This window comes from Corvus hawaiiensis, chromosome 7 (assembly GCF_020740725.1).
Source record: "Corvus hawaiiensis isolate bCorHaw1 chromosome 7, bCorHaw1.pri.cur, whole genome shotgun sequence".
Taxonomy (NCBI): domain Eukaryota; kingdom Metazoa; phylum Chordata; class Aves; order Passeriformes; family Corvidae; genus Corvus; species Corvus hawaiiensis.
Genome location: NC_063219.1, coordinates 11,880,012 through 11,898,536, shown reverse-complemented (window position 1 = coordinate 11,898,536; position 18,525 = coordinate 11,880,012). Strand labels below are relative to the sequence as shown.

At 37.8% G+C, this 18,525-nt stretch overlaps 1 protein-coding gene across 3 annotated transcripts in view; it reads left to right on the top strand.

Moving 5' to 3' along the window:
- The window catches only part of RFTN2 (raftlin family member 2), a 33,616-nt gene extending 15,754 nt beyond the window's left edge, over positions 1-17,862 (top strand). For all 3 annotated transcript variants that reach the window (XM_048308711.1, XM_048308710.1, XM_048308709.1), the window contains 4 exons: positions 1,535-1,656; positions 2,768-2,871; positions 9,306-9,384; positions 13,719-17,862. In XM_048308711.1, the coding sequence (XP_048164668.1) occupies positions 1,535-1,656; positions 2,768-2,871; positions 9,306-9,384; positions 13,719-13,988 (575 nt within the window). In that variant the 3' untranslated portion in view covers positions 13,989-17,862. The remainder of the gene's footprint in view (positions 1-1,534; positions 1,657-2,767; positions 2,872-9,305; positions 9,385-13,718) is intronic.
- Positions 17,863-18,525: the final 663 nt, after the last annotated feature.

Here is an 18,525-nt window from a genome sequence, read left to right as displayed (position 1 = left end):
CCTTAAACAGTTTTTGCAATGCTTAGGCTGATTATCAAGTGCAATAGGCAATTAATAATGTATTACAGTGGCTCTCATAAGTCATTTTTTCTGCTTCTTACATGATTTGTATGAGGAGGGTAAAATTACTGTCAGTGTGAGTAGTTGTTGTATTTACTATGTCTTATGCTTTTTTCTGATAATTCTGATTTAAAACAATATGCACTCATTGTCCCCTTTACAAGGCTTGGATTATTGAAGGCCTTAAATGAAGTTTTAAAAAATGTAAAACATAAGATCTTTGCAAGTTAAATTACGATTCTTCAAAAACAAAAACCTGACACTAATGACAGCTCTTCAGTTTTCATTGTTCTCCATGGTTTTGAGTGTGAATCACTGTGTTTCTGTAGCTCTGCAGTAAATTTAGTGACTCAGAGGCACATAAGCTCATCAACATAGATTTACTTCTGATGGAATTTGGCAGCTAGTCCCTCTCAAACTGCATATTTTGTGTGCGTGAACAGTCTAATGTCACAGTTTGTGGTAGTCATCTTTTTTGCTCTGAAGCTGTTACTCCTATTTATTTAACTCAGTGGAAGAACCAAATTTCCTTTGGGGAAGGAGAGGTGAGAATTCAGACTTGTAGTTTTCAATACAGAGTTTTTTTAGAGCTGGAAAAGAACTCTCTGGAGATCTGTTACAGTTCACTGAGGGGTGGTTTTGGCAGCTGTTGAAATTAATCTTTGCAGCTGTTGTCCAACAACAGTTTTACAGTCTTCCCATTCCCCACAGAGAGAGCTGTCTGCTCTTCTGTGCATGAATAACTTCCCCGTCTTTAGTACGCAGGTAATAACATACCTCATCCAGCATTCAAGGAGACTTAAAGCTGATATTTTGAGGATTACATAATTTTACTGTACAAAATTAGTTTTAGTCAGCTGTCAAGATAAATCTCCACAAAAGGCTTCCCAGAGGCTGCTAGGAGAAGCAAAACCAGAAAATGAACCAATATTTGATGCACAGTGTTAGTTTGGGCCAAACGGATGCTACCAGGCTTTGACATGTGAGTCAGGGAGTTGTGCTCTGAAACTTCCTTCCCGTCAGGAATCCTCCTACAATTACTTGTTTCAGGCTCTTCCTGTGGCCATTTACATATGTAGTTGAGCTTTGCACTTCATGGTTCACTCATTTTTATGCTCTTTCCCACCACACCAAAAGCCATGCTTCTTGTCAGGAAGACAATATTGAAGCTGAAGAAAAAGGGTCATGCCCATCCTCTGCAATGGATGTGTTGAATACAGGAAACTGGAATTCAGATTGGAGTATGGAAGGGGTTAATGCTTTTGAGAAAATAGCTCATAGTTCAATTTGTATAGAAAAAAGGGATTTTAATAATAAGTTGATTTGCACACTCCAAGCTGTAACTAGATGGATAAATAACCACAATTTTGAGTTTGCTGAGTCATTTATTTTAGAGGATTGTTCAGTGAGAAAGAAACATCTTGTGTATGTCTTGGTAATCTATTAACCTAAAACTTAATGTTTATGTTCACAGGAGACTATTTGCCCAAATCTTTAGAAGGATTCTTTATCTACGAAGAAGAAGGTGCTGGGGTTCCAGGTTCTAAGAGGAAAGGAAATGATGCAATAGTTGTTGAACAATGGACAGTCATTGAGGTAAATAGGTGACTACTTAGCAGTGCTATTTCCTACTTGTTTTTTTCTTTGTTTTTTCCTTTAGGATGCTGGTACCCGTGTTCCATAAACATTAAGGATGGCTTCCTGAAGTCACCTGCATAGGCTTAACTAAAGCCACAAATCATAAAAATGAAATCAGATTTGTGAGCGTTGGTGAATATGCATAAAAGAAATATGCTGGAGGAATTCTGGCCTGACATTTGTAAATGTTCATACCAACAAATACAACCACCAAAGAAAATGTTTGGGGGGCGCTTTGTGTGTGTTTCAGACCAATTTAGGTGTAGTTTCAGCAAGTGCAGATCACATTGATAGTGTGAGGTATACTTTAAAAAGGAGGAGAAAGTAGAACTGGAAACAGAACAAGAGAAAATTGATAGTGAATTAATTCAGTATGGTATTCAGATATGTATTTTAATGAAAATTTTCTGCTAAATATGAAAGACTTGGGTTTCCTAATAAACTTACATGCACTGCTGTAGTAGGTTACAGCAATAAAATTACTTAAATTACTGTTTAGAAATATTCTACTCTTTTAGGATTATTGGTATCAATGACATCTGAAAGCAGTTGTTGTTGGATTTAGGTCTTACTTTTGAAATATCCAATGATAAATACACTTACCAATGTGAAAAAATCAACATCAAACTAAACTTTTCTATTAAAAAAAAAAAAACACAGAAAAACCTACCAAAACCTTAACTATGTATCTAAGTGAGATGCTTATTCTTCACATGTGGAGTAAAAAGTGTAAAGATGCCGATTGACACATGTAATTATGGTGCTTAAAAAGTTTTAGACACTAATTTAGCAAAGTGACAAGTTTAATGAGTGAGATGTGCTTTGAATTATGTCTTGATGAGTCAGGGCCCATACCTAATGTTAATAAATTCTGTTTTCCATGGATTTTGTAGTCTTGAACTTTTCAAGTTGTTTTCAGTTTGAAATAATGAATCTCCATCAAACAAGCTTGATGTCATCTCAGAGGATTATCTCATTAAAAGTGGGAGGGGAGGTGTTGTAATTGTGTAGAAATGCAAACAAAACCTGTACAGAGTCTCTTTACTACTTTTTATAATTATTAATGTAGGGGTGTGAAATTAAAACAGATTATGGACCTTTATTGCACACGCTGGCTGAGTTTGGATGGCTCCTGACCTGTGTCCTGCCTACACCAATTGTACGACATGACAGGTACCCAAACAATTGATTACAGCATTTTTGGTGCGTATGTCTGAGAATTGGCAAATACTTGCATACTTAAATGTAAAAGGAAGAAAAATGGTGATGTTAAATGTATGTAGAGCTTGAGATGTAAGTAGCACTTTCGTGGAGTGTTTTTACCATATCTGCTTAGGACTACTGATTTCAGTGAGTCTTATTCTAAATTTAAAATATAGTGTGTAAATCTGAACATGAAAAATTTTATTTAGGAAACTTTTTATCACATACCCAGTCCACAGCAATGGGGTTACTCATGCTTCAACCGGAAACAAGTGTGGGAATGTTTCACTAGTTTAGGACCTTGGTGAATGACTGATTTAGACTATGGAAAAAGTCATGTTGTCACAAGACAGTCATGGAGTATTTATTTCAAGTTAGGGCAGAGAATGTGCTAATCCAGCAAGTTATTGGGCTGTTTCTCTTCTTTAATGTAGACATTATGGTTCACCTCAAATATAGTACCAGACTACTGGATTTCAGTCTCTAGCTGTATTGCTTATTTAGATCATTGATGGGCCTCTTTTCTACATAAGAAGAAAGCTAAATTGCAGACCTGGATTTTCCATAACATTCCAGGCTTTTTTTTCTTAAATAACCCCCTGAAAAGGTACTCTGGCTTTCATCACAGTATCAAGCTAAAAAATGGCCAATGAAACACTAGACCAAGCACACTTAATGCCTCTCTTCTCTCATCATTTTTTTTTAAGGTTCTCCACCCATAAGATTGCCAAACTTCAAAAACAAACAGATGTACTGAGGCAGGACTTAGGGCTCATTAGCAGCTGTGGGAAGAGTGGGTGACTTGAGTAATCTTTGGATCCCAGACCTCACTGTGTTAAATCAAGACAGCATGAAAAAGATGTGAATGAAAGATTAAGAAAACTGCTGCAAGAAAATGGAGTTCTGGTCAAGTGATTTGACATAAATAAATCAACTCACCCCGCATAAGGAGGCTTTTGTGATAAGGCAATAGGTGTTGGGTTTTTTTGGCAGTGGTTTTTCTAATAGTTGATTTCAACCAACTGGTTAAATGCAAAGACAAAAGAAGTTGTAGTAAAATATGGCATGTTCTGTTGCTTATTTTTTTTTAAGGGTCTATGTTTTGTTTTCCTCTGGAAGAAGCAGTTTCCGGAATATGAAACAAATGGTTATCCTTTAATTTCTGCAATAATTTTGTAGTCGTAAGTGTATTAGCTTTGAACATGGTGACTTAAGGGCTACATGAACTACTCGTCCTGGTTTTCATAAACAGCTGAAATTTTGGCCAAATCTTAGAGCTTGAGAGTAAGTGTTCAGAATCTGGGTTTAATCTGTGAAGAATGCCAGAGAAGAATGAGAGAGAGATTTTAGTAGTCATGGTGCATTGTGAGTCATAGGATGAGAGAATTTTTAACTGCCAACCAACCTTTTGTGTCCCCCAAGCAATGTAACTGAACCAGCCCCATAGGGTTTGGATAAGCAGGGTCAGGAATGTCCTGAGCAGCTGCTGAATGACACTCTGGGAGTGTCAGTCTGTGCTTGCAGCACATCACATGGTGTTGGTTTGTACCTCATAGATCACAGAGCAAAGGCAGGGCCAATTAAAAGAGGCAAAGTGCTGTAAGAAAAAAAGTTAGGACCCAGTGCTGTAGGAAGCATCAACGGACTGATTAGGCTGGAGCTGTTCCTTGAATTAGAGAGAACACACCAGGAAGATATTTAGGTCTCAAATAGTGCTGTATCCCAGATGTGAAACAACCAGAGCATTAAATAGCAGTGCTCATGCTAAAGGGGGTTGTATCCTGGCCAACTCTGAAACTGGATTCATTTTGTATCCATACTAGAGTAACTCAGATTAATAAAAACCATTTATTTTCTGGTCTGAATGGTTGAGTAGGAGTCTGTATGAATTGTCTAATGCTTGTTATCCCAAGCTGAGTTACTCTTGGAAGAAGTAGGATGAATCATGTTTTGTGTGCCTGCAGTACATCTCATATACAGCAATTCAATTTTCTTAAAAAAAGTAAAAAAGCTTATGAACAAGAATTTCTAATTAGGAATTGAGAATTCATAAGAGTCAGAAAATGAATACCCTCCTGTTCTGATAGGCTAAGTAGTGATTGATAACAACTATTTTTAGGCATTGATGTTGGTATTTAAAGAGGAGAAGAAATTCTTGGAAGGTCACTGTGTGTCTGCTGTGAAAGATGCCATTACTGTGGTGGTGGGTTATCCTAGGAATGCAAAAGTCTTAGAGAGGGACACTTTATGCTGATCAACAGCTGGTTTTTTTCCCAGACTTGAAACTCTGACCTCAAAACCCAGCCTGAATATTAAGGGGCTTCAGAAACACTGAAAAAACAAAAAAAGCAACATTTTGGCATGATCTGAAAAATGATGTTTTCATAATTATTTTTAATATAGAATTTGTGCATAGTGTGTAAAGAAAATTTTCTATTGTCCCCGTTTTTACTCACTGTAGTACTTTCCTCTATTCTGTCTTCCTTTTCTCCTAATTTATCGCAAAACTTTCCCTCATCTCAGATCTTTTGTGATCTGTTCTTAGACATTGTGCCCACTGCTTGTCTGCAGATGAATAGTGTAACCAACAGGCCAGTACGGGTTCTAGGTGTGTGATGGAATTGTCGTGCCCTGGTGTGTTCCTTTTCAGGTTTTTGCATGGTTAGGATCTGAAACAGTTTAAAAACTACAAACCCACATAGGAACATGTATGACAGCCTGGTATTTTTTAATGTTTTTGCAGATCTTAATAAAATCAGATGTCCTGATGCCTGGAGTGTTCTGAGAGCTGAATGTCATGGGTCACCGTCCCATTCATGCAGGGACGGTAGTCTGGAGATCTGTTTAGTCCTTTACCTCCTACGTCAACAGTTAAATTATGTTGGATGCAGGAAACATTTCCCTGAGAAAAGTTAACTTTCTTGAAACATGCACAGTGTTGATTTTGTGCAGTGTTGTTTGAAAAATAAACACTGTGGGTCTTGGTTTTTTTTGGCCTGCACACTATAGATTGCATAGAAGCCCTCTTCTGACAGTGATTCTGTTTTTGCTAGAAATATGAGGAAATAGAACATGAAAAAAATGCATATGATGCAATGCTTGTTGTATCCATCCATGTTGGGTATTTAAACTGTGTCAGGGGTCAATAAAGAAATTTTTAGATGAAAGAAAGCAGACCATAGAAGAATACCAGACAGATCCACAAAAATGTTATTGACCTAAAGAACCCCCTGCACTATATACAAGTCTTATTTAATTGGTGAATTCCTTCAAGACAAGAATTTGATAGTAATGATGCCAAGCTCAGAAGATAAAGAGCAAGAAAAAAATTAATAGTCCTTTTAGGAGTTAAGTCTAGTGAGTATCTAGAAAATACTTTCCTTGTAAATTAGTGCTGCTGCAGTTTTTAGTATGGTATTATTATGAGTTTGTGGAAGTCCATACATGTTTGTGGTTGAAAATTAGAAGTATTTCTAAGGCTTTTAAATTTTTCATTTAATAGATCCTTTAAGCCAGGACACTTGGTATCCCAGGCTGGTGTCTGTCTCAAAACTGAAAGTCTAGGTAATCCACAGTTCCAAAGGAGTGCAAAGTTTTATTTTGAGAAATGAAAAAAAAAAACCACCCCTGAATAGATGAAAATAATTTATCTTATTTCCTGTGTTCATTTTTCAGAAAATTGTCTAACATCTATTCTAAGTGCTTTGTATATCAAATGTTCATGCATAAAAAAATGGAACTGGAAAAACCAGAGCCATTGGCAGTACTACTGAGCTTGTAGCTTCATGGTTGTTTTGGACTACTTAAATATAGACGTGTAAGAGGACACAGTTTTTGCCCATACAGCATAAGCAGACAAACAAATTGCTGGTGTTTCAACAAAAGAGTCTCTGTTGCTCTTCATCACTCTTAAAAGAAGAGACAGGAAAAAGGCTTCAGCAGCCTTACTCTGCAGTGACCTTTATTTCCCTTCACTGATTACTGTAGTCCCTGAAAATGGGCAAGGCAGACTACAGGCAATGCAGTGCAAAAACACTGACTTTGTGGTTATTAATTTATCATGGCTCACTACTTAATCTATGGTTTCAAAATGCCCTGATTTACGAGGCAAAGAGGGAGTATAGAAATGTGAGGGAAACTATGGAGCTTCCCTTGCTCTAAGCACTTTTTCTCATTTAAATTCTGTGGAAATCCCACTGTCATTGAGTTCTTTGTGAATTAAGCTCATAGCAGCTTTGTCGTGTGCGGCATTTTAATAAGGTCAGACTTAGAAAATTGTTAATTTACTTCTTGTCTGCTCACCATCGTGTCCTTTTTCTGTTCTAGTAGAATTTGTACAAGCTGTAGCTTAATGTTTGGGTTTTTTTCCTTTTCTCTGAAGGAATGCAGACACTGTTACAAAATAAGCCCTAGGCTCTTCCCCATGCCAGGGACTGTGCTCAGCCCTGTTGCTTAGAAGAGACATTTTTCAATTGATCAAAAGAGACATAACTGAGGCACAGAGAAATACCTAGCCAAGTGGAATAAGGTTGTAGGATTGCAGATTTCCTTGTAATGACATAAAATCTAAACACTTTCTTTTAATGAATGCAAATAGTGAGGTAGGGACTCTTTGAACAGGAAACCTTGTAAGGCTTAAGGAAATGAATGAATTTGTTCTCCTGCATTCTTGTTTTTCCCACAAGCTGGAATTTTAGTTCTCTGTTTTCATCCAAGGAAGACATGCAAAGATATGCCATGACCTGAGTTCAGCTAGACTGAAAGGAAGATTGTGAGGGGCCAAACACAATCACAAACCCATCATCACTATTGATCTGAGTCACTGTCTATGCAGGGAATAGCACTGGTTTGTGTACTTTCTCAGACCTTATGTCCAGAAGCTTTAGTGTAGGGCAGGCTGTTAACAAGCTCTTCTGAGCTCATAGGAAGAGTTTTAATCCCTGGTTTTTCTTGGAGCAAGTCCCTGATGTTAAATACAAAATAATTTTCAGTCTTGAAAGATGCATCAGTTACCTTAACTTCATGTGTGTGGTGGTTAACCTTGTTACAAACCCATGCTGAAGTAAAAGCTTACATTATTGTAGTAGTTATTTCTGTAATGTTATGCATAATAACAGTTTTGATTGGTAGAATAGGTAGAATCATAAATACTTCAAATGAAGTCCCATCTCTTTCGTGTTTCTATTTTGCTACTTACATTTAGTGCACTCTTAAATCTGTAGTCACCCTTTTGCCAAAGTATTTCAGTGTTTTGCCTTGGTATGCTTCAGCATCTTACTGAATACTGCCCAGAAGCAGCTGGAGAAAGAAGAGCCTATAAAAATGTAGTATCTGATATTTAGAAGGACACAGGAATTTTTAAAATCTCTCATTCTAGAGTTCTCATCTTGAAATTGTTTTACTTTCAGTGACATGGAGTTGGGCTTTGTATTATATATCCTGTCAATGTGGTTACATGTATTTCTGGTGCAAAGGTGATGAAAATAGATTAAAACTTAAAGGATGTATTTATCATCACTACTAAGGCTGTAATACTTATGAAACATCGTATCAGTAATATCTGATTTGGTCTTGGGAGCAACTTCACTTGTCATGTTTATTTTTCTACAGGTATTCCCTTTTGGGAAAAAAACCCAACACCTGTGCTTTGTCTACCACAACAGTATTAGTATCTGCAAAAGTTCCAGGACTGAAGTTGCTCTTTCTTTTTTTTTCCCCTGTTCTTCTGAAACATTTCTCTTGTCCTGCCTATGCTGGTACCTCCCTCATACAAAACAGCCAGTGTCGTTTATCTCATTCTTGATGTAGAGCTTATTAAAACTGAGCTGAGTCCCTTTATCCATAGGTGGTGAGGCAGCAAGCTTATCCTCCTGTGTCAGATGACATTTTACAGCAACTTTTATTTAGCAGTCAAGAATGTTAATTCCCAAGTTTCATACCACAAGGTATTGAGAGATTTGTTGAAGCTGTGGATCTGTTAAGATTGGGCCTTGTTGTTGTGATGTTAATAGGTAGTAATATGTTGCTGTATGTTTAACAGTGACGATTAAGTTAAATAAAGACTTGAAGGTTTGCTTCAGACATAAATGTGCAGACTTGGATTAAAAGTATTAAAAGTAGGAGCTCTAATATTTAAACTTTCAAGAGCACATATGTTAAATAACTCCAATTGTGGTAGTACAAATTACTGGTCTGTCCATATTTCCATGTGCATCACCTTAACCCAGTTCTATGCTTCTGGTTTTTTAAAAATATCATTATAGAACTGTTGAGGAATTAATAAACTGGCTAATGCTCTGTAGTCTGTCCTCACTCATGGACTTAGACCCACTTTAAAGTTGACTTTGAATGTTAGTGACAATTATTGCTGTTAAAACATAGAAATTATTTTCTTTAAATTTTAGTGAAGGAAATCTGGCCACAAAGCAAGTAATTTTTCTTCAGAGACCTGTTATGTGGAGTTCTTCTGTCCAGACACCAGAGGTGAGTAACATATTTTTGCTGTTAATATAAAAAAATTAGTACTACACATAATGGTAAGATACAGAAACAAACTAAACTTCAGAATTAACGGGGGGGGGGGGGGGAAGTGGCAGAACAGGGTTTCCCCTCAAACAAGTTCAAGTTTGTGGATATTTTTTATAGCTGGATCACATGTTATTTTTTTTCCTCAACTTACCTCTTAAGCCATGGAGAAAAGCATAAGCATGCTAAAAACCTGTTTTATGCTAAGGAATTACTGTGTCTCAGGTGAATGAGGTTGGCTATGCTATATTTCCTTGGAAGTCTTTAGGGAGTCTTAAAAGTTCTGATCAAAATCCTGCATCTCTTGCGCATGAAATGGAAAACTGTCTTGGCCTTCAAAACATCTACTTTCACATTTTTAGAAGAAAGAATTGTTAAGCTGTGCTGTGAGGGATACTGTAATCTGCAGGTTATCAGGGTGAAGGGTTGTTGTTGCATGAAAATGTGTGACAGAGATAGAGGGTTTAAAGTTCCTGCAGCTGAACCTCAAAAACTCCTTGTCCCTTTTGAGTGAAGCTCCCATAGCAGTGGTTCTATCAAGTGCTTTGAGGATTAAGTAACTCCGTCTCCACGTTCTGCTCAGAGTCAGTGTCACAGCAGTTACTGCACCTGCACAGTACTGCAGTAAATCCTGCTGTGGCCAGAGAAGGGTGAACTACTGGTGGGCTTTTCTTTACTAAGTCTTTTGACATACTGTGATGGGTTTCCATTTTTGGTTCTTTCTGGTTTTCAGTGGCTGGTTGACCTTTCTCTATTCTACATGTCTTTCCTGTGATAGTCTTAAGCAGTTAGGACAGCTATGAATGTTTTCACTCATGTCCAGCACTGGAGTAGTAACTTTACAAACTCATTCATGGCATTATATATTGTATGGCAGTGATACTTAACTGCTTCTTTCTATACCTGTATAAATACTTCCATGAGTCTCTAAATTTCTTGCATTTGTATTTGATCTTTCTCTGTGTTTTTTACTGTCTGTTCAGTGTGGTCATCATCTGTGTTTTCCTTTGTTTAGTGTTTCTAAAATATACTCTTCCTTTTTTTGTTCTTCTCCAGGCTTCTGCTTATCTCCAGACTAACTTCCTTCTCACTGTGTCCCCTGATAATTAGTACTTCCATGCCTGGAAGAACTGCCTTCAGCATGCATAGTTCAAGTCCTGTTTTATTGTTTTTGTCTCTGCCACTGTCTCAATTCCCAGCTAGTTCTCGTACGCTATAATTTATTTCTCCATTTACAGAATTGGAGCTTTTGCTTTTTTTTTCTCTTCAGTGTTCTGTGGTCTCCTTTGCCGGTGTCTTAATCTCTCTCCATTCATACCCTCTTCTAAATTCTGTCAGTGGAATTTTTTCCCTAACCACCTTGCGTGTGGAAAGCATCACCAGCTTTTACCTTTAAAACCTTCTGACTTTGTAGTCTTTACTTTCTTTCCTAATACATTTCTGAAAGTATGTTTTGGACCACAATTTTTGATAGCAGTATTGTAAATATATAAAACAGTATCATGTCAGTCATAAAATAATGCTTTTCCTGATGCTTTCATACTTCATTAATACTCTGTATATAATAAGGGCATGAACTCCTGACACAAGTATTTTTCTCTTGCTAAGGCATAATGTTACTTCTAACTATGTGTCTCTTCAAAGGCAGCATAACTGTATGTCACAAGTTGGATTCTTGTAATAGATGTAATACAAACCAGTTCTGTAAAAACATTCAGTCTGAGGAACTGATGAATCTTTGAGACATGGCTTAAATTAAAAATAGGAAGCATTATGCTCACTGTTCAAATTCTTTTACCCTGTTGTGGGGTGATGAGCAGCCTTGGTGTATACAAATAAAATGTGTTTTATAGTTGTTTTATTTTGTTGTAATGGGACACTAATGACTAAAGCATTAAATATACTCGAAGTAAACAAGAAATAGCTCATTTGTAGCCATTTATGTCAGGATTTCTGTGTTTAAAATCTGAACAAAATGTGCTTTTTTCAGTACCAGTGAATGTTTTACTTCTCTACCAGGAAATTTCAGTATGCTGAGGTCATTTAGCATGGGATGAATAGGTAACTGGGGCTGAAGCTGAAACATTTAGCAGAGTTACATTTTCCTTCTGTTTTGGCAGTTACATTGGTTTTCCCCTGAATCTTAATCTTTTTACTTCACTGCTTTTTTTTTTTTTTTTACCAAAATATTTGCTAGTTTTGCATTGAGTAGCTAGACTTCAGCTGTAAAACAAGCTACTGAAATTTGAAAGCATTCCCTTCTGCTCTAGGAACTTTAATGTTTAGGGGGGGTTTTGTTGAGCTTTTTATTTTGGTTGGGGTTTGTTCGTTTGGGGGTTTTTGTTAGCTTTTGGGAGGGTGTTTTGTTTTTGTGGGATTTTTTTGGTATTGTGTAACCTTTATTTAAAATGTCCCCTGGACAGTGATGACACAGCTGTACAACTTCATCAAACTGTTGCAAACATTTTTGTAAAAACATTTAATTCCTGTGGTTGTATATTGTTGGTCATGACATCTTCCTCTTCATTTGTGCTGTGTATCTGTTCACTGATGTTCATATGACATTAAAGCTGCTGTTAAAAAAAATTTTATGTCCACAACTTAGGATGTTTTTGGAACACAGAAATATTACAGATACCTAAAGTTTAAGTTAAAAGAAAATTGCATCACAACTTATGATTATTTAAGCATACACTTAGCATGTTTGCAACTCCAGATACCTTAAGAAGAATACTGCTAACAAGGCTCTTTCATTACTGAACTAAGAAAGCAGCCTCATCCAGCCTTCTCATCACTTAACTATCAAGCCCTGGTAACATCACTTCCCAGTTCCTCTCAGTGCAGCAGGGTCTGGCCATGGAAGGAGCTTTGCTCCTTAGGCATGTTCAGCTGTTGGATCTCCATGACTTCTGTTCTGGAAAATGGCAACATGGGGTATGGGGTGCTTTCTCTATTCAGATTTTTTTTTTTTTTGATTGTTGGATTGAATTAAGAATTGCCATTTCTAAAGGAAGTTTTGATTCAATAAGAATTGAGGGGAACCCCTCTATTACCTGGTCTCTTAATCTCACAGGGTCTCTTTTCTGAGGATGGAGTATGTTATGCCTTCACAGCTCATCTCCCTGCCTTCTTGTATATTCGTGGGGGTAATGTGTTATGGCCTGGCTTATGATTTATGTAATAGTACAAAAGCTTCTTGGGTTACAAGGGCTGTACTGTTTCAATGGACTTTTTGTTTGTCACATACCATTTGCTTTTCTAAGAAAGAGTTCAGAGGATGAGATGCAAGATTGAACCATGCAGTGTTTGAGGGGATTGGGTTTTTTTTCTTTATTTCCCTTAAGCAGACTTTTCTATCCTCTTACTATGGCATCCAGGCAAAACTTATTTCCTTCTGTTTCTCCTGAGGCAATGCTATTTCCTCTTAGTCTAATTTCCCAGTGTCCCCTGTAACAGCTTTCCTAAATATGTTTCCTTTAGCCACACGGGCCATTGTTTTTACTGTTTAAAAAGGATTTGAGAAAAGACAATGTACAGACAGGGGACACAAACTTGCCAAAGCATAGTAAAAGTCTTTGGAGTGGTTTTGTTTCTGAAGTGTTTGCACTGTGTCCTTCAGGCACTGAAATGCCGCTCTGTGCTGAGGCTGGATTCCCTCTTTGCTTCATGTGTTCCTTGTGTGGGCAGGGCCGTGTCCCCTGGCAAACATCTCCTGGTGTAGTAGTGCTTGTGCTGAGAGCAGGGCTCCAGGCAGGTGGCTCAGGGCACTTCTGCCTTCCTGACCCTGCTCCTCTGTTGTGGTACTGACATTGTCTCTGGAGGTGCTGCATCATCACAGATCTGAGTAACTCAGGTAGCTCCTGATGCTGAACTGAGATAAATGTTTTATTTATTTGTGGTGCCTCAGAGAACCCTTAGCATTGTCTGGTAGGTCTATTGTTTGCAGAAATCACAATCTGCTTACTTTTCTTTTTGACATTGCCAACCATCATTTCAACAAGAAAGATGTCAGGCAATCCCAATACCAATGCCAGACTGTATTTATATTGAGTTCCTCCTGTGCAAGGACTCTGTAGATCCCATTTCAAATGGCTGTGTAGAACAGCCACTGACTTCTATCTGCATAATTTACCATGGGAATTGTAACTGCCTCCTCAGATAACGGCACATTTCTCACACTCAGTGTTAAAATGCAGCTCACACTAAATCTATCCACAATTCATTGCAAAGGGTTTGGCTGGATTGTTTTTCCCCTAAATAAGCTAACATTTCAACATCCTCTTGTATTTCAGAGGAAATCCTTAAGACAAGTGAGTGGGGAAGAAAAAGGCAGAGTGTCCAGCAGAAGTGTTGGATCAGACACAGCTACTTCTTACCCTGTAGAAACTGGACAACCACCTGACGAGTTTCACCTATCTCCTTCTAAACAATGTTGGATCAAGGAGGGATCCTCCCATTATGGAGGCTTTCCAGGATTCAGTAGCAGTGATGGAGTATTAAGGGAACTGGATGATGGACAATTTGACCAGGAAGATGGAGTCACTCAGGTCACGTGTATGTGATAAAGTAAGTAACTGCATCAAATGGACATGTACATAAATCATACAAGCGGATTTTTTTAAAAAAATTACACTACTTTAAATGCATTGGTATAATCCCCTATCCTTTTGTATTTTTGTCATTTTCCTTGTTGTGTTAATCCTACTGTAGTAATTTTGTAGTAATACTACTGCAAAATAACTTGGTTTTCTGCCTTTAATAGTAGAACTACATGACTTGGGTGCTCTGCTAACTTGTTAATGCTTTTGACAAGCAAGGAAGCAAAAGCTGCAAAACAGTGACAGTTTGAATTGTGTGAGAGAGAAAGGAATGAGGATGTTTAGAATTTTCCACAAGCTGGAGGAATGTTTTTGGGTTTGTTTGGTTGTTTTGTTGTTCAGGGTTTTTTAAGGATGTTGTAAATATTGGTGGGGAAAAATAAACTGTCTGGCTGTTGTTAACTTTTAATGTAATTTTCAATTTATTTGCCTTGCCTAAGTTCAAAAGCCTAGAGAAATGTCAAGTCTTACACTAGAGTGTTAATAATTTAAGCTATATTCAGACTTGGTATGGACAGAAAAACTCAGGAGGCTGGAGGTAGATACTTGCTCCTAGAATGCAACTTCACCTATGCAGTTTTTACTGGGTCCTTTGTACATGTAAGCCAGGAGCTTATAGCTTGTATTATAAAGATGTGTTCATAATATACTTGTGAGTGGAAATTAAGAACTGCTCATCCCCTGAAAGATAACTTGCAGTCTGTGAACAAGTAGTTTGAGAAGCTCCCTAAGAAGCATTGAGAACCATGTGCACAGTGATGCTGCTAATGCATAGGAGGAGAATGTAGGCTAAACTTCATAGGCAATATTAGATTGATGTAGATATACAAATGTCTCAGCTAAATGTATCTCACACTGGATAAAGTGTATTGAGCTGCATCAAATACCAGCCTTGATGTTCAGAGGAAAGGATCAAGTTGCTGTGCTTCCATCCTTACTATGGAGAGGAGCTGCTTGTGTTAAGGGAGGTTAATGCTGGCAAGGTTCTGCGGGGAGAGGAACAAACACCAATTGCTTTTGTGCTGATGTCTGGAAACTGTATTTTACAGAGAAGAAGCTGAACAAAAATGCATCTTCAGAAGGCAAATGTGATTGTAACTAAAATATGCATTTTTCATTTAGTTTTAGAAGCAAAAACCTTATAAATGCTCATCATCTTTAAGCTACTGCAAAATAATTTGGTCAAAATGAGAAGTCAGAACAGAACTGAGCAAATGTATTTGTAACTCTGCTCTCAGTGTTTGCAGTACAGCACAGTACACACATCACCCAGGGATTTTGATACCTGTCTTTGTTGTGCTGCAAACATAGATGTCATGAATCATTTACCTACAACACCCTGTCCCCCAGAGCTGCTGTGGGACTCTGCCTTATCACAGTGGTAGATGCTGGCACTAAATGCAGCAGGCAGATTAATGCAGTGACAGAAACACCAACAATTAACTCCAAATAAGCACCCCAGGAGATGACCAGGATAGTAGAGGTTCAATTGCAGTCTCAGAGCTGTGCAGAAGGAGCATGGGCAGTAGCTGCTTATTTCAGTAAGCAAAACTAACTCATGCAGGAAAATAGTTTATAGGTCAGGGGGTTGGGGGAAGGCCCATTCTACTGACATAATTATGATAGGGGGAGAGCTTGAAATAATACTGCTTTGGAGCTGCTTCCTGATTTGCTTATGAAATTCTTACAGGCAGGCTTGTTTCTTTCTTTCTTTGGAAGAGCAACTCTTAACAAGTGTTTGTAGCAGGTTTGGGGGTTTTCTTCCAAAAAATCTACAGCTCTGGAAACTGGCTTCAACTTCTTTTTCCCATTGCATGCAGTAGGGAGTGATGGGAGCACCTCAAATAGCGGGCACTGTAAGAAACCCCTTCTTGCAAAGGCTCTTCTCCCAGCTTTCCCACAAGCATCTTGAGGTCAGGGGTGTGGGGTGTGAGCCTGGTGTTCATTCCCTGTCTGGGGGCACTGTGGGGAGGAAGAACCCCCTGCTGAGAGGGAGAGTGCTGGGCTGGGTGTCCCTGCAGAGCCTGCCCCAAGTGCTGCTTTCTCTTGTGGCCAATACTCGGGGAGCACTGGTCATGGTCACAGGCAGCAGGGATCCTCCTCCATGGGACACAGATGGGGAAGAGAGATGAAAATATAAGTTATACCCATCTTTGCCAGAAAGCCAGGTAACTCTAGCATATTAAAAAAGGAGTAACAGCTGGTTTCATGCAACTTGGAATATGTTGCTCTACTTCTAGAAGTTTTTTAATGAGTTATCCAAAACTTGCATGTGTAATTTTAACTATTGGTCGTTCTCCATACAAGTCCAACCTGTAAAATGGGCAAAAATTCGTTAAAAACTCCAATTCTGAATATTTTTGTTAGAGCTTTTAAAGTATATCAAAGAAATTGCCTTTCATAAAGCAAGATCCTTGCTTAAGATAAGTAAACATTAGTGAGTCCTAAACCAAAACTGAACTATAAGTATTTAAGCAAGTTACAAAGCAGTAAATTTAATGCAGTTTCTCTTTCTAGAATGCATCCATTGGATAAAAAGAATTATTTAACTTTTAACTGAGATCTTTCTGTATCACCTGTTGAAAGTGTAGAAAATTCAAATAAAACAGTACCTTTCTAAAAGAAATATTCTGCTTACAATTAATGGAATGTAAACAAGAGAGACTCTTGTTTTGGAACTAGGGTGGAAATTGAGTATGCCCTGGATGTCCACAGGTATACTAGAATATCATCACTTTTAGAAAGAAAGGTGCTTTTCAAAATGAAATAAAGCCATATTCTTTTTCAGCAGCCCTCAGTTTTAACTGTGCTTTAGTCCTTGCTCATGAGTCTCACAGGTGCTGACAGTGCTGCAAACCTCTGAATTTCTTTCAGTATAACTATGCTGAATTGTTTTGTCTGAACCCACTCAGCAATTCCTGGATTGTTAAGGACAGCTTGGTTTTTTAATGTCATTTGTCTTGTAGTATTGAAGTTGCCTGTGCTGTAGAAATACTCATCTGAATTGTTTGCTTTTGAAAGTCAGGGCAAGTAAGTTGCTTGCTCAGCCTGTGTGCAGACAGTGCAAGAATTATCTGACTTCATGCACTTGATCACTTGTCTTCCTAAGGCATGGATGTTGAAACTGAAAACATTGAAAATGCTTCTAAAACAAATTATGAAAAATCTTCTGTTTTGTTCTTTGTAGTAAAAAATTCTGAAAGACTACTCTATCTTGGACAAGTAAAAAGGGGAGGGGGCATTTTGGATATAGGAGATTTGATTTCAGATCCTTATCTGTCTGACATAAACCAGACCATTAATTAAGGTTTGCCTTTACTAGTGTGGTGACCAGCACTGTCCATTAAGCAAAGTAAGTTTGTAAATCAGAGGACATGTCAGAGTAACTAGCAAAACTTTTTTGGTCTGCTTGTATTGTACACACTGCTCAGCTTTCATTTTACCAGAATGTATTTAACTTTTTGTTGAAAGAATTGCAACTTAAAGCATGGATGCATCCTCTGACAAAAACTAGTAAGTACACTTTTTGCAGTCAATAACAAGACTTCAGCCAGGAGCCTGTGTGTTGGAAATGTAGTAGGGAAGCCCCTTTCCTGATTTTGACAACAGAAATGCTCTGCAACTATTAGAACAGAATGCAGCCAATAGTGTTCATGAACCTCTGCAAAAGACTGTTTATACTTTCTGATGCTTAAATTGTTTGGAGAGGAAATAGTTTTCTAATGTTTACAAACAGGAAGAAACTGTCCACAGTTAAATATTTTGTACCCTGTTCATAACTGTCAGAACAGTTTATTTACATACCTGGTCAACTCAATAAATGGCTGCTTCACTTGTTTCTGGTCTGTAAAATATTTTCTTTTTGTACAGGTTCAGATTTTTTCTATAGTTCATATAGGAAGGTTACCATTAGAAGTAATTACCAAATCAGTTACCAGTTTATGATGTTTGTGTCACACTGACATTAACTGGGTTAGATCAATGTATACTTTGCCTCAAGCTAAAATTACCTTTTTCCAGTCTTGTCTGTACAGCAAAGCCTGATAGAGTTAATGCCATCTGGTAAAAGCTCATTAGGTTTTCCCTGTTCTTAGTATATTTATCTTTTGAAGGCAAAAAATAGAGGTTGCTGTCTTGACAGTTCCCTGTGGCTTAACACCACGGCTGATGTGTTGGAACATAATGCTAAGCCAAAGGTGAGGAAAAACCCCAGTGACAAAAGGAAGAAGTCATTTGACAGTGAGTCTTTGCTTACAGCCTTTGTGTCTGTGACATGCAGTCATAATGTGCTTATTTTGTATCTGGAGGGCCCTCTTCTAGATCTCCCATATTTTAACTGTAGAACCAGCATGTTCTGATTTGTGGGATGTATAAATTTGAGGTCTGACTTGCAAGTTCCTAATGAGTATTGCATTTCTCTACTTCTGAAAGAAGAACGACAACTTGACTCAAGCACACCTTGTAGCAGAGATGGGGGGGAGCATCCAAAGGTCTGTTGGAA